Below are 15,581 nucleotides of genomic sequence, written 5' to 3' on the forward strand. Positions count from 1 at the left end.
TACCCTTGAATATTCCAACAAGAACCCCTAATAAGTCAAGTGGTTGAAAATAATTGGCAGACTTTAAACCTTTCCTCTTTGTTATTCGGCCCATCCATTGTGACTTTGCTTACATGTGACACTTTAATTGTATTGCTAGAACTTCTTTGTAGTCTACAAGCTGCAATAAAATTATTATCCGGGTTGTAGATTTCTTTTGGCCATTCTTAACGCATATAGTGGATTCCCATGAATGATATATTGCTTCCTGAGAGTTCATTAAGAACTGTTACTAAACTGTTTTTCATTGTTATGTGATACAGGTTCTGTTTTTCACCAATGTCAAATTAATTTTCATCCCTTTATAGTGACGGCATGCATGAAGTTGATGAAGGTTTTGATTGCAATTCAGAATGCGCATCCGTATTCATTCAGTAGTCAATATGTTCTCCCTCCTATTTTGGAGTTCTGCTACAAGAAAATCACCGATCCAGAAGCATATGTCGTTTCATTTGATCGTTTCTTGATACAGTGTATGATTTTGTTTAAGTCTGTGCTTGAATGTAAAGAGTACAAGTCCAGCAGCACTGGTCGTGTAGTTGGTGATACTGTTATTACATTGGAGCAAGCAAAGAATGATATAGCCAGAGAAGCTGAAGATACACTTAAGTTGCTCATGGTCAGTGAACGTGTAGTGTTGCTGTGTAATGTGCTTATAAGAAGGTATGCTTAAAGTTCTTAGTCTCTCTAGTTCTGTTGACCTCTCTCATGGTCATTTGTTGGACGTCAATAAGTTTTTCTTATCTTATCTTATGTGAACCAAAATGCTTGGTTTGAACTATCAAATTTCTAAAACATTAGATATTGTGGGATGTTGTCCGCATCTTTTTATTGGTTATCCTTTTCTTTTCTCTCTATGTGCTACCAAAGGTAAATTTCAATCCAGTTAAGAGGTACACAGAAGTTATAGAAGGCATGTAGGTTAAGAGGTATGGCTAACTTTGGTCCAGATTAATAAAAAAGTCAAGGTCATGTATAAGTGTTGAAAGTCAGTACGAAAATTTAAATCCTCAAAAGATTGATTGCGGAGTATTGATATTTTCTTTTGGGAAGAGATACAAACAGTGCTGTGCTTAAGGGATGCTCTAACTTCTTCCTGTTTAGGAATTTGGGCAAGCTTACATTCTTTTGGAATGAAGTTTGTGATCTTATATGCAAAATACGCTTGGGAGAGTGACAGGGCTGTAGAGATAAAGATCCCTACATTCGAATAATGTTCAAATTACACACAGCCTCGTCCTCTAACACTCCCAAATATAGAAAAAATATCAAAGTTAAGACAATTGGTGATTTTCTAATAATGATTAATTACAAATAAACATAATGCATCTTCTATGTACAGAATTTTATTTTCAAAATTTCAAAGAGGTGAATTATTGTTTTTCTCATTCCCAAATAGAAGTTAAAATTTTTTGATACATCACAGTACCCTCTGAAATAAGGGTAATGTATGATCTATTTTTAATTTATACACATCATAAATGCTACCAAACTTGCAATAAAAAATAGAAGGGGCAAGCTACTAGCCAGACTTTAATGGCCTGCTCTTGGTCTTCTACTTTGAGGCTGATCTAAGTGAAAACTAACACTTAATGAGCCTTTCAAAAGTAGATAAACCAGTACAAAACTTTTGAAGAGTAGTGTGAGATATCTCCTCTGTGATTGCTTTGAGGGTGATGATTGTCTGGTACTGCAGGTGAAGCTTGCCCAACCCTTGGCCTGAAGAAGTCCCTCATTATGTAGCGTTGATAATATCTGACGAAGGGCAGCAGAATATCATTTGGATAATGTGTGATCCACCATGATCGGGTGGATAGTATGTTGGACCATGCAAGTGGGAACCTTGAGAGAACCACATGGTTAAACAGTTCAACAATATATTTGACTAGTGGATGGATACCATGTTTGAGGAACTCTGCCTAAAAGCCCTCATTTATTGCCTGTGGGATATTCGAGTTCTAGAAGATGGGAAAGTGACAAGGATAGGGGACTACCCGGGCATCTCATATGGATTGGTCTTATTGCCTATGAGATAAACTAGATGTGAAAATTCTATCACTACAACAACTGATTTCTTTTACCTACTTATTTGCCAATAAGTTATTTACGAAAACCCTTTAGTAAACATTAAAATAAATTCTGCTGCATATATCACACCATAATACAGAAACAAACACGTGCACAAGAATCAACACATCAACACAGATATTTTGGACAAATGTTCCCGGAAAAACCCAATGCGGGAAAACCGGTGCAACAGAGGAGGATTTTATTATTCAACAATTCTTCAGTACAACTGGGTGCCAAACTGGCTTACCCTACAGAGAACAAATTCTCCAACACTTATCCCAACCTCAGCGTCAGGCTTACTGGCCTCTACACAGCTCTTGGACCCACTGCGTCAGCACTGGGTCTCTCTGTGTCACCCATGTAGGCCTTCCAGTGACTGCGCAGTCTGCTACCTCTGCGTCTACTTGAGAGGCACTGCGTCTGCCACTCCAACCTCTGCGCTGGTCTTCTGGTGCTGATCCCGACTTTCTGTTTCGTACCCATTGCCTCCTGCTGCTCCCCAGACCACTAGTTTGAATTTCTCAGCTAACTCCGCTCCAAAAATCGAACTGACTGGTCTCCCTCAGTCTGTTCTCCAACGGACCCTCAAGCCTCTTCTTATACTTTTCTTGTTGGTCCTCCAACAACCGAGATTAAATCTATAATTAACGACTAAGATTAGATTTGGCTTGATCCATGACTTTTGGAACCTTCTAACCAAGTTTATATTAATACCCATTAATAATTTATTTTTCCTAAGTTTAGACTTAGTAACTCCATTAAAAATATAAATTATTTTAATATCTCCCAAACCGGTTAGAATATGCCTAAACCATTTTCGGGTTTTGGAGATCTCATGTGCTTTAGTGTCTCCACCAAGTTTCATGGCTAGAGCACATTCGATGCTACCCCAAATCAACACTCCCTCTTAGCGAGCACTGTGCTCTAGTAATACTCCATACTGAGCATTACTTTGATCATACGACATCAGTACCTGTGCTGATGCTAAGCCTCCCTGCCCAACATCCTCTGCACTGTTGCATCCTGTATTGCTGCCCATGGCTCTATCACTGCAACTTCTACATTTGTACTGCAGCTCCTTCTACATCCATGCTGCTGCTGGTCCATCTTCCCAACACTGCATCTGCACTGCAACTTCCTCTGCATTTGAGCTGCTGCTGGTCCTTCTTCCCAACACTGCATCTGCACTGCAAACTCCTTCTCATCATGTTGCATTGTGCTACTGTTGACTGCTACTGCATTGCAACATGATACCCATTTCTGCTACTGTAATGAATTCTCTATCATCCCCATCTTCTCCTTGAAATAATCAAACTTGGTTCTTCCAAGGGCCTTGGTAAGGATGTCTGCCACCTGTTCTCCTGTAGGAGTGTAGCTCAACTGTACAACTCCTCGGTGGACACAGTCTCTGACAAAGTGACATCAGATATCAATATGCTTTGACCAATCGTGAAACACTGGATTCTCAGAGAGCTTGATGCAACTATGATTATCACACATGATCCTGGTTGCCTCCATCTTTCTTCTGAATAGGTTCACAAGCAGTTTTCTAAGCCATATGGCCTCGCATGAAGCTATGCTTGCGGCCATATATTCTGCCTTTGCTGAGCTCAGAGCCACGGATTTCTGTTTCCTACTGCACCAGGAGGTCATTCCTGATCCAATGTTGAAAAAGTACCCAGAGGTACTTTTCCGATCCATTGAACTTCCCACCCAATCTACATCAGTAAATCCACTAAATCTGATATCCTTTCTCCTGGTGTACAAGAGTCCATAATCGACTGTTCCTTGTATATATCTGAGAACATGTTTGGCTGCTGCCCAATGCACCCTCTTTGGTTCCACCATGAACTGACTGAGGGTGTTGACATCGTAACAAATGTCAGGCCTAGTATTGACCAGATACATCAATGACCCTATGAACTGTTTGTATAAGGTGGGATCAACATCCTTGTCTTTTGATGCATCAATCTTCTTCTGGTTGGTGATCATTAGAGTTGCCACGGGTCTACAGTCCTCCATCCTAAATCTCTTCAGGATTTCTGTAGTAGATCTCCCTTGTCCAAGGAAGATCTCCCCCTTTTGCTCTGAAACGTCCAACTCTAGGAAATAATGCATTCATCCCAAATCCTTCATATCGAATTCCGTGGCTAGATTCTTCTTGTAGTCCTCGATGAGCTTGGATGATCCTTTCAGGAAGAGATCATCCACATACAATACTAAGATTAGAGGCTCATTATGTACAACTAGATACTAGAGATTTGGATTTGCGTCACTCTTGACAAATCCCATCTTTCGCAAGTAGCCATCGATTCGACCATACCATGCTCTAGGTGCCTGTTTTAGCCCATACAAGGGCTTCTTCAATCTGCATAGATGAGACTTCTTCTCATGTGTCTCAAAGCCCTCTGGTTGTTCAATGTATACCTCTTCTTCTATCACCCTGTTTAGAAATTCCGTTTTGACATCCATTTGATGAATCTCCCACTCCATCTGTGCTGCAAGCGATATCACGATTCTAATAGATGTATACCTGGCTACCGGGGCGAAGGTCTCTTCGTAGTCAATTCCTTCCTTATGAGCATACGCCTTAGCCACAAACCTGGCTTTGTATTTCTCAACATTGCCGTCTGCAACGTATTTAATCTTGTAGATCCATCTCGAACCTACCATTGATCTATCTTGAGGCCTTAGCACTACCTCCCAGACATCGTTCACCATTATGGAGTTGTACTCCTCTACCATCGCATCTAGCCAAACCTAATATTGAGCTGCCTCCTAAAAACTGGTAGGCTCCACATCTTGGGCTACTAATGCCTGATATCTATTTGGCTGTCTTCGCTCCCTCTTGTTGTTCCTTGGCGCATCGATAAAGTCCTCTGCATCTCGCAGAATTTGACGGAGTTCCCTGCTCATCCTTCCTCTGTCAGTAGGTGCTTCTGTTAGCTCCTCCTCAACCTGTGATTCCTCTTGATCTGAGGACGAATTATTTACTTCCGTTGGTTGAAGAGGTTTGATCAACGACTCCTCTTTTCACTGCTCCTTGGAAGGCATTTCTCGAGATTTTTTGAAGGCCCTGTCCTGCATGAACTTCACATCTTGTCGAACTACTATCTTCCTGCTCCCTGGAAGATAGATTCTGTATGCCTTAGCGTTTTCGCTATATCCCACTAGATATCCTTTCTTTGCAGTTTGATCCAGCTTCTTCCTCTTTTCCTCGGGTATGCGACAATATCTAAGCTCCCAAATATCCTGAAATTACTGACTGCAGGCGTCTTCCCTGTGAAGACTTTCTTTGGTGTAATCTTGCCCAATGCATGATGAGGAGTTCTGTTCTGAACATAGACTATTGTGTTGCATGCTTTTGCTCATAGGAATTTTGGCATATCCTGATCATACATCATGGCCCTAGTTGCTTTTACAATAGTCATGTTCTTCCTTTCTGCTACTCCATTCTACTCCGGATTGTAAGGAGCTGTCCACTCTCTTTTGATGCCCTCCTTAGCGCAAAAACCCATGAAGTCCTTATTGACATACTCTCCACCATTACCTGAGCGCAAAACCTTCATTTTCTTCCCAGTCAGATTCTCCACCAAAGCCTTGAACTCTTTGAATCGACAGAAAGCCTGGTCCTTGGTTTTCAAAAAATAAATCCAAGTTTTCCTTGAGTGGTCATCAATGAAGGTAAGGAAGTACTCGACACCACTAAGAACTTTAGTGGACATAGGTCTGCAGATATCTAAGTGTATCAATCCTAGTACACCCTTAGCCCTGTTCTTACTTCTCGGAAACGCTGCTTAATCATACTTTCCCAAAGCACATCCTTTGCATACATCATCTCGTTTCGTACTAAGACCTGAAACTCTTATTATAGTGTTTCCGAGAATTCTTAGAGCCCCATGGTGCAAATGTCCCATTCTTCTGTGCCATAGTTCGTTCAAATCCTTGTCTCCATGACTGCACTATTAGTGCCATTGGTGATTCTAGTTGTAGTTTGTACAATCTGTTACTTTTGATCCCGATCTGCATTTTCTTTTTCCAGCTTGTGTGTTTGACGTATACTTTCTCCTTGATGAATAAAACATCATAGCCTTTGCCTTGAAGTTGCGACACGGAAAGTAAATTCATCCCCAATCCTGGTACATGCAACACATTGGTAGCACGGAACCGCTCTCTTGTTTTTGTTTGAAAAACTATGGTACCCCTTCCTACTAGAGTACATTTTGCTTTGTTCCCCATGGTGATATGAAAGTTCATTCTCTCCTTTTGATAATCTGAGAAACATTCTCAGATTTCTGTCATATGCCAAGAGGCTCCACTATCTATATACCGATGCAGAGCTAGTCACACAAGCCACTTCTTCTTCCAGCCTGGAAGCCAACATAGAGAAATCGTCTTGTGCAATTTTCTGAAAATCTGTGCGAGTCTCCTGATGTAGATGCCTCTGCATCATGGTATCGACCCATAATTGATTTTCCCTTCCTGTCTCTGATTACTTGCTCTGATACCATGTGAAAATTCTATCACTGCAACAACTCATTTATTTTACCTACTTATTTGCTAATAAGTTATTTACGGAGACCTTTTAGTAAACATTAAAATAAATTTTGTTGCAGATGTCACACCATAATACAGAAACAAACACATGGACAAGAATCAACACATCAACACAGATATTTTGGACAAATGTCCCCGGAAAAACCCAATGTGGGAAAACCGGTGCAGTAGAGGAGGATTTCATTATTCAGCGATTCTTCAATACAACTAGGTGCCAAACTGGCTTACTCTACAGAGAACAAATTCTCTAGCACTTCTCCCAATCTCAGCATGAGGCTTACTGGCCTCTACACAGCTACTAGACCTACTGCATCAACTCCTGCCTCTCTGCGTCACCTATGCAGGCATTCCAGTGACTGCGCAGTCTGCTGCCTCTGCGTCTGCCTCTCCAACCTTTGTGTTGTTTTTCTGGTGCTAATCTCGACTCTCTGTTCCATACTAGACCACTAGTTTGAATTTCTCAGCTAACCCCGCTCCAGAAATCGAACTGACTGGTTTCCCTCAGTGTGTTCTCCAACTTACCCTCAAGCCTCTTCTTATACTTTTCTTGTTGGTCCTTCAACGACTGAGATTAAATCTCTAATCAACGGTTAAGATTAGATTTGGCTTGATCCATGAGTTTTGGAACCTTTTAACCAAGTTTTATATTAATACCTATTAATACTTTATTTTTCCTAAGTTTAGACTTAGTAACTCCTTTAAAAATATTAATTATTTTAATATCTCCCAAACCGGTTAGAATCTGCCCAAACCATTTCTGGGTCTTGGAGATCTCATGTGCTTTAGCCTCTCCACCAAGTTTCATGGCTAGAGCACTTCTGATGCTACCCCAAATCAATACTCCCTCTTAGCGAGGACTGTGCCCTAGTAATACTCCATACTGATCATTACTTTGATCATACGACATCGGTACCTATGCTAATGCTAAGCCTCCTTGCCCAACATCCTCTGCACTGCTGCATCTTGTACGACTGGCCATGGCTCTATCATTGCCACTGCTACATCTGTACTGCAGCTGCCTCTGCATCGGTGCTGCTGCTGGTCCATCTTCCCAACACTGCATCTGCACTGCAACTCCCTTTGCATCTGTGCTGCTACTGGTCCTTCTTCCTAATACTGCATTTGCACTTCAAACTCCTTCTCATCATGTTGCATTGTGCTACTGCTGACTGCTACTGCACTGCAACATCATACCCATTTCTGCTACTGAAATGGATTTTTTAGCATCACCATCTTCTCCCTGAAATAATCAAACTTGGTTCTTCCAAGGGCCTTGGTAAGGATGTATGCCACCTGTTCTCCTGTAGGAGTGTAGCTCAACTGTACAAGTCCTTGTTGGATACAGTCTCTGACAAAGTGACACCGGATATCAATATTCTTTGACCGATCGTGAAACACTGGATTCTCAAAGAGCTTGATGCAACTCTGATTATTACACATGATCCTAGTCGCCTCCATCTTTCTTCTGAATAGGTTCACAAGCAGTTTTTGAAGCCATATGGCTTCGCACAAAGCTGTTCTTGTGGCCATATATTCTACCTCTGCTGAGCTCAGAGCCACAGGTTTCTGTTTCCTACTGCACCAGGAGGTCATTCTTGATCCAATGTTGAAAAAGTACCCAGAGGTACTTTTCTGATCCACTGAACTTCCCGCCCAATCTGCATGAGTAAATCCACTCAATCTGATATCCTTACTCCTGGTGTACAAGAGTCCATAATCGACTGTTCCTTGTATATATCTGAGAACATGTTTTGCTGCTACCCAATGCGCCCTCTTTGGTTCCACCATGAACTGACTGAGGGTGTTGACATTGTAACAAATGTCAGGCCTGGTATTGACCAGATACATCAGGGACCCTATGAGATGTTTGTATAAGGTGGGATCAACATCCTTGTCTTCTGATGCATCAATCTTCTTCCAATTGGTGATCATTAGAGTAGCCACGGGTCTACAGTGCTCCATCCTGAATCTCTTCAGGATTTCTGTAGTATATCTCCCTTGTCCAAGGAATATCTCCCCCTTTTGTTGCCAAACTTCCAACTCCAGTAAATAATGCTTTCTTCCCAAATCCTTCATATCGAATTCCGTGGCTAGATTCTTCTTGCAGTCCCCGATGAGCAAGGGTTTGGGAGTATTTTGGAGGCGATTCAAGCAACAAGTAAGTTCTTTTTGCTTCTATTTTTTTGCATTTTTGTTACAATAGTTTGCATGTGCATTTTTTTACATGTTTGTGCATTTTTTTTTTTACAACGTTCATGGCTCGAACAAGGGCAGTAGGGAAGGGGCAAAGGAAAGGGGAGAATGTCCCCATTGGAGATGCCCTTGCTGTTCCAATTTCATTAGGGTCTACAAGTGTTCTCTCTATTGGAAGTGGGGCTGCAACAACAACTTCAAATGTTGAGGGAATAATTAATTTAGAAAAACAACAGGCTCAAGAAAACAAATATCCCTTGTGGAAGTATGTCACAAGAGAGCAAGGGCTAGACAACAAATTGGAGGACGCAATGTTGCTTGGAAATGCAACTATTGCAACAATTATTTCATGAGCACTTATTACTGCGTGAAAGCTCCTTTGTTGGCTTTACCAGGTTGTGGAATTGCAACATGTACACAGGTGTCTTTAGCTAAAAGGAAAGAAATGGAAAAAGAGGCCAATGTTGGTATGCAAAGGTGGCAACGACATCTAAAAAAACAAGAATGATGATCCCCTTCCATTCTTGAGGAAAAGCAACAACAAATTTCCATTTGAGAGTTTTGGTGGGGGACAAACAACAAAAAGAAAGGCAATGGCACTTGGTCCAATGGACAAGATTTTTTAGAAAGAGAAACAGGAAGAGCTTGATCTCACCATTGCATTCTTTTTGAATCAGAACTTCATATCCTTTAGTGTTGCACGCTCACCTTTATTTATTGAGATGTGCTGAGCTTTAACTCAAGGGGCTCCATTAAGGTATGTGCCTCCTGGGTCAGAGAAGCTTAGAACGACATTGTTGACTAAGGCAAAGAAAGAGGTGGACAAAATGCTTGAGCTTATTAAATCAACATGGCCAACATCTGGGGTTAATATTGTTTTTGATGGATGGACAGGTCCAACATGCCACCCACTCATCAACTTCACGGTGTCTTCCTTGAATGGTCCACTTTTCTTGAAATCAGTGGATGCACAATATATGGGTGAGTTGTTTTGTTATGAAACCAGCTCAAGAAAAAGATAGAAAAGATAGATCAACGCCTTAGAATTAAACCTCTTCGAAGGGGCAACCTCCTTTACATTACATAAATGAACAATTCTTGGATGATACAAATGAAAAGACCTCCTTTCTATATATAGGAGTTTAAGGGGTCATAACATAATCAGAGCCGACATAACAATAATAATGTAAGAGCACAATAATAACAATAGTGGGCTTCTATGGGGCACAATAGTAACAATATGGGCACTACATGGGTACATCAATATAATAAGTGGGTTGTACTAATAACAATAAGGGATTACACTAGTAGTATAGGGGCCTAACATGCCCCTTTCCTTCAAAAAGCGTTGTCCTCAACGCTTGAGTAGTTCTTGATGCTTCTGTATAAAATTCTTATCCTCCCATGTGGAATCTTCAGCGGGTAAGTTCTTCCACTTGATGAGATACTCTGAAATTGATTGATTTCGTAGCTGTCGGGTTCTTGTTTCTATGACTGCTCCAGGTTCCAATATGATTTTTCCTTCCTCTTCAATTTCTGGCAATATTGTTTGAATTGGGATCTTTTGCAACTTTTGAATAAGTGGCCATACTTCTTCGTCCTTCTTCCATTCATCCCTTGCTTCGTTTATCCAATCTGGTTGGATAATAGAAATAGCACAAAACAATGCTTCCACATCCTCATCCTTGAAGAGTTTTCCCATTCGGTAAGGTCGCCATTTTTTAAGTGCATGTAGTGTTGTCAACATTTCCTTCTCATAAATAGCTTGCTTGAGATGTAGTAGTAAAAATACCCAATCACCTACATCAAAACATTTTTCACTACGATGTTGATCTACCTGGTGTTTCATTTTGCACCGAAGTGGCGTTATCCTTTAATTGGAGAACTTGTTGTTGATGCTCAATGTGATCTTTCACTGCTTGAACATTTTTCTTCTTGATATGTCCTTCTATCTCTAGAGTTTGAGGAGTGGTAATTTCTTCCAATCCTTTACAAGATATGGTCGGATTCATTTCTTGATAGTCGATGTGATCTTTCACTTCTTGAACATTTTTCTTCTTGATATGTCATTTTATCTTGATAGTTTGAAGAGAGGTAATTTCGACCAATGAATTACAAGATATGGTTGGATTCATTTCTTCTTTCTCAATGTGATCTTTCACTTCTTGCACCTTTTTCTTCTTGATATGTCCTTCTATCTTGAGAGTTTGAGGAGTGGTAATTCTTACCAATGTTTTACAAGATATGGTCTGATTCATTTCTTCTTTCTCTTGGGTGGGGTCTTGGTGTATATCTTCTTCTTTTGATGTTCCTTGATCCTTTTCTTCCTCCTCTTCATATTCTATGTAAAATAATTTCTTCTCAGCACACTTATGACCTTTAGTGCATTTGCTATCACAATTGTAACAAAGCCCTTTTTCTCTTTTTTCTTCCAATTGTTGTGGTGTAACCCTTGTAGGTTGTGGAAGGCTAGGAGAAACAACACTTCCATCTTTATAGTTGTGCGGGGTATGCTTCCTGGTTTCCATAATTTTGCTTTCCATTGTGTCACAAAGCCTTTTTACTCTTTCCAATTGTTGTGGTGTTGCTCTTTGTATCCTCATAATGTGCTATCATTTGCTCCGTGAAAATTGACCATGTAACAAGTTGTTTACGAGAACAAAGCCCTTCATACCATAAAAATTGATCCGGTTCTAAATATGAAGATGCAATACATACCTTTTGTAATAGTGGTACACCATGTAGATCAAAATGTTACTCCATCTGAAGTATCCAATTTACCGGATGCTTGCCATCAAACTTTCTCATCTTGCTTTTTCTTGATTTTAGAAGCTCAATCTTGAAACGACTGTAACTCTGTGCTTCCAGATCTTTAAGTTTTGAAATTGCGACCTGTAGTAGCGCTCTGTGTTCTCTTTCTAATGCCACCAGTTTGATCCAAATTGGATTCTCCAAGAAATAGTTATGCACAATCTCCCAAGATGATCTGATTATAGACCTTTCCAAAAGGGTGAACTTGTATGAAGTGCCATGTGTCACTGTTTCGACCTTTGGCTCTGAAAAATAGCTACAAGAAACTACAGTCTGTTCTCTTTCTGTACCTTCTTATGAAATTTCAATCCGATGCTCAGAGAGAAAGTTATGACGATTTTCCTCAGGTCACCTGTTTGGAATGTAATTCAGGAGTCTGCAAAAAGACCAACTTCCTTAGATCATATCTCCGCAAATATAGCGTGAAAAGCTCTGAAATTCGGACCCAAGATTCAGTGCGATTTATTCTCAAATGGGTTTTTCTTTTAGCTTCTGAAATTTCGCAGAAAAAAAGGTATAGCGAAAATTCCACGATGACCTATTTAGAGCAGCGAAACCCTAGAATCCAAAGTTCCGATACCAAATGTTATGAAACCAGCTCAAGAAAAAGATAGAAAAGATAGATCAACGCCTTAGAATTCAGCCTCTTCGAGGGGGCAACCTCCTTTACATTACATAAATGAACAATTCTTGGATGATACAAATGAAAAGACCTCCTTTCTATATATAGGAGTCTAAGGGGTCATAACATAATTAGAGCCGACATAACAATAATAATGTAAGAGCACAATAATAATAATAGTGGGCTTCTATGGGGCACAATAGTAACAATATGGGCACTAGATGAGTGCATCAATATAATAAGTGGGTTGTACTAATAACAATAAGGGATTACACTAGTAGTATAGGGGCCTAACATGTTCATTAAAGTTATTGAAGATGTAGGTGTTGATTCTTGTGTGCAAATCATTACAGATAATGCACTTGTTTTCAAGGCTGCTGGCACGATTGTGGAAGCTAAATATCCACAAGTATTTTGGACACCTTGCATTGTCCATTCCTTGAATTTAACACTAAAATCTATTGCTTTTGATGCGCTTTGGATTGGAAGTATTATTGAGGATGCACGACATATCCGCAACTTTGTACAAAATCATACAAATGCCCTCACAATGTACAAGGAGTACATCAATCTATCATCGTTGACGATTGCAGATGCACGGTTTGCCTCTTCATTCATCATGTGAAGAGGTTGGGGGAGGTCAAGACCGCTCTTGGCGCCACGGTTATTTGAGAGTTTTGGTCTTTTTGGAAGAACACAGATCACGGAGCCTCAAAAAGAGTGAAGTACACAATGTTAGATGATGCTTGGTGGGAGAGTGTAGATCTACTTATTAAGATCATGGACCCTATCATTGCTTTGCTACGATTTGTAGATACGACCAACCCATCCTAGGAGAGGTTTATTAGGGATGGGATTCCATGATTGAGTTTGTGAGGACCATTATTTTACAGAGTGAGTGCCCCAAATATGAGACATCATCAGAGGCCTTCTTCACCACCATAAATGATATTCTTGTCAGCAAATGGGACAAGAATTGCACACCTTTGCATTATTTGACTCACTCATTGAACCCAAAATACTACAACCATGAGTGGCTTAATGGTGGACCTTCCCGCAGATTCCTTCTTCACATGCATGGTGAAATTTCACAGGAGAGGAAGGATGCATTGAGGCAGACTTTTTAGGATAGAGCGTCCCTTGATGAAGTGGAGGATGCCTTTGCAAAGTTTTCCATTGGCACTAGTTGATTTTTAGGATATGATGTGATTAGAGACAGAGGGGCTAAGAAGCCCTATTCTTGGTGGACAACTCATGGGGCAACAAGTCCTCTACAATAGTTAGCCATGAGGCTCATCTCTCAGGTGACTTCATTCTCTTGTTGCGAGAGGAATTGGAACACCTATGGGAATTTGTATAGTGTCAAGAAGAGCAGGCTTGAGTAGTCCTGGGCAGAGACAATGGTGTATGTGCACACCAACTTTCATCTTATTTACAAGCCAAGGAATGAGTGGTTGAAGGGAAAGATGAAGATGTTGGATGTCTTTCCTGATGATATGGGTTTGGATAGCAGTGTTGAGTTGGCATTGCCAACTTGGATCTTAATGAGCCAATGCTAGAGCTTGTCACTTTTGATGATGGTGATACTGTTGAGGGGTCATCCTCCACACCAGGAGATGCAAAGATGACATTGGATACAAAGGAGAAGGATGCAACAGAGGAGAGCAATGGTGACCGTGATGATGACAATGATGTTGATTTTGATGATGATGATCGATGACTCATGAGCTACCTACTGCCTTGCGGCTTGTAGTTGTTTTGTATTTTCTATTTCTATTTGCCATCGGCATTGCTACTACCTATGTAACACATTTTGATTTTGATGACTTAATGAGAAAACTGGAGTTTCTTGTCTTTCTCCTATTGGATCATTGATGAATCTGTCACAATTGTATTTGTATTTATAATGTTACTTTGTAAAACTTACAAATTTTAAATTTAGTGAAGAAATTTTAACCTTCACTGCGGTTATCAGTTATGCTTATTAGTCCATGCATTTTAGTTTTAAATCCAAGCATGATAAAAAATCTAAAATCTGGAAATGACAATATTTTTTGAAACACAAATTTAGAGTTTTCACAACTGCTGAAATTGCAGAAATAAAACACAACAAAATTATGACAACCACACACAAAAAATAACACAGTGATTTTTGGTCAATGTGACCCTGGAAAAACCGCCTACAACTATTGGGGAAAACCAGTTTGAGAGCTCTTCTTTATTTCTGAAAATGCTTTTATAGAGAAACTGAAATACACAGTAAAAATTCCAGCAACCACAAATTACAACTTATCTTGATTTCTGTGCTTGAACTCCACCTCGAAAATCGTGCCAATCAGCAAACAACCAAAACATAAATTTTTACAGCAATAAACCACATTAAATGCTGTACGACCTGCCTTGAAAAATGTGCCAAGAACTTGCTGTACGAGATGTACGGACTGTACAAATTTCAACAGTACGTCTGCCTCGAAATTCGTGCCCAAATCTGCTTCGAAATTCATGCCCTTGCTACTGCCCCTCTTCCTCAATTTTTGTGTTGTTCCTCTTCTTCAATATCTGTGCCTTTCTCCTGCTGTACGATTTGCCTTGGGATGTGTGCCAATAAATGCTGCTGCTTAGATTTGTTGAAATGTCTTCTTGTTGCTCTCCTTCACTTCTTCACTGCTCAGAAATTTTCTCCTTGCTCTCTCTTCTCTTTCTCTCAAATGCTCATGAAAGAATGAATTGATCTTTTCCTCTTCTCTTCTTCTTTTATTTTCTAAATGACCTTTTGGGTTACCCTAAGATCTAATGGTTGAGATTCATTTAGATCTAGGGATGAGAATAAATGTGCATTTAATTCTCACTTTCTATTTTTTAACTCACCCACTTAAATAAAGACCCACTTACCCTTTTATTTCCATAGTCACTTTTTCACTTTCTAATTTTTCATTGATTTTAATAAAGTCACCATTAAATTAGAATCTAACTTTACCACTTATAAAGTCACTTTTGAATTAGAATGTAATTTTACCACTTATAAGGTCACTTTTAAATTAGATTGACTTTACCACTTATAAAGTCACTTTAGGAGAAAAGTAAAAAATAAATTTGGACACTTTTCCTTAGGCCAAAGATCAAAGCCTTAGGGAACCACTTGTCCTCTGGTACCCAAATTTTAGGATTTACAATGTAGAATCTAAATCAGTGTTTGAATTTGTATCATGAATGAGAATTTGTGTAAGAAATATCTAATTTTTAATCTCTCTATATATATTATATATTTATATTTTAATAAAATAATATA

The 15,581-nt window shown here is 39.8% G+C and overlaps 1 protein-coding gene across 4 annotated transcripts in view; it reads left to right on the forward strand.

Moving 5' to 3' along the window:
- Positions 1–15,581, forward strand: part of LOC149186580 (ARM repeat superfamily protein) — a 482,448-nt gene that overhangs the window by 132,705 nt on the left and 334,162 nt on the right. For all 4 annotated transcript variants that reach the window (XM_089411041.1, XM_089411042.1, XM_089411043.1 and 1 more), the window contains one exon: positions 303–702. In XM_089411041.1, the coding sequence (XP_089267167.1) occupies positions 303–702 (400 nt within the window). The remainder of the gene's footprint in view (positions 1–302; positions 703–15,581) is intronic.

This window comes from Pinus tabuliformis, chromosome 3_1 (assembly GCF_031772625.1).
Source record: "Pinus tabuliformis cultivar Carrire ecotype Pingquan chromosome 3_1, CPIR1, whole genome shotgun sequence".
In the NCBI taxonomy this organism is placed as follows: Eukaryota; Viridiplantae; Streptophyta; class Pinopsida; order Pinales; family Pinaceae; genus Pinus; species Pinus tabuliformis.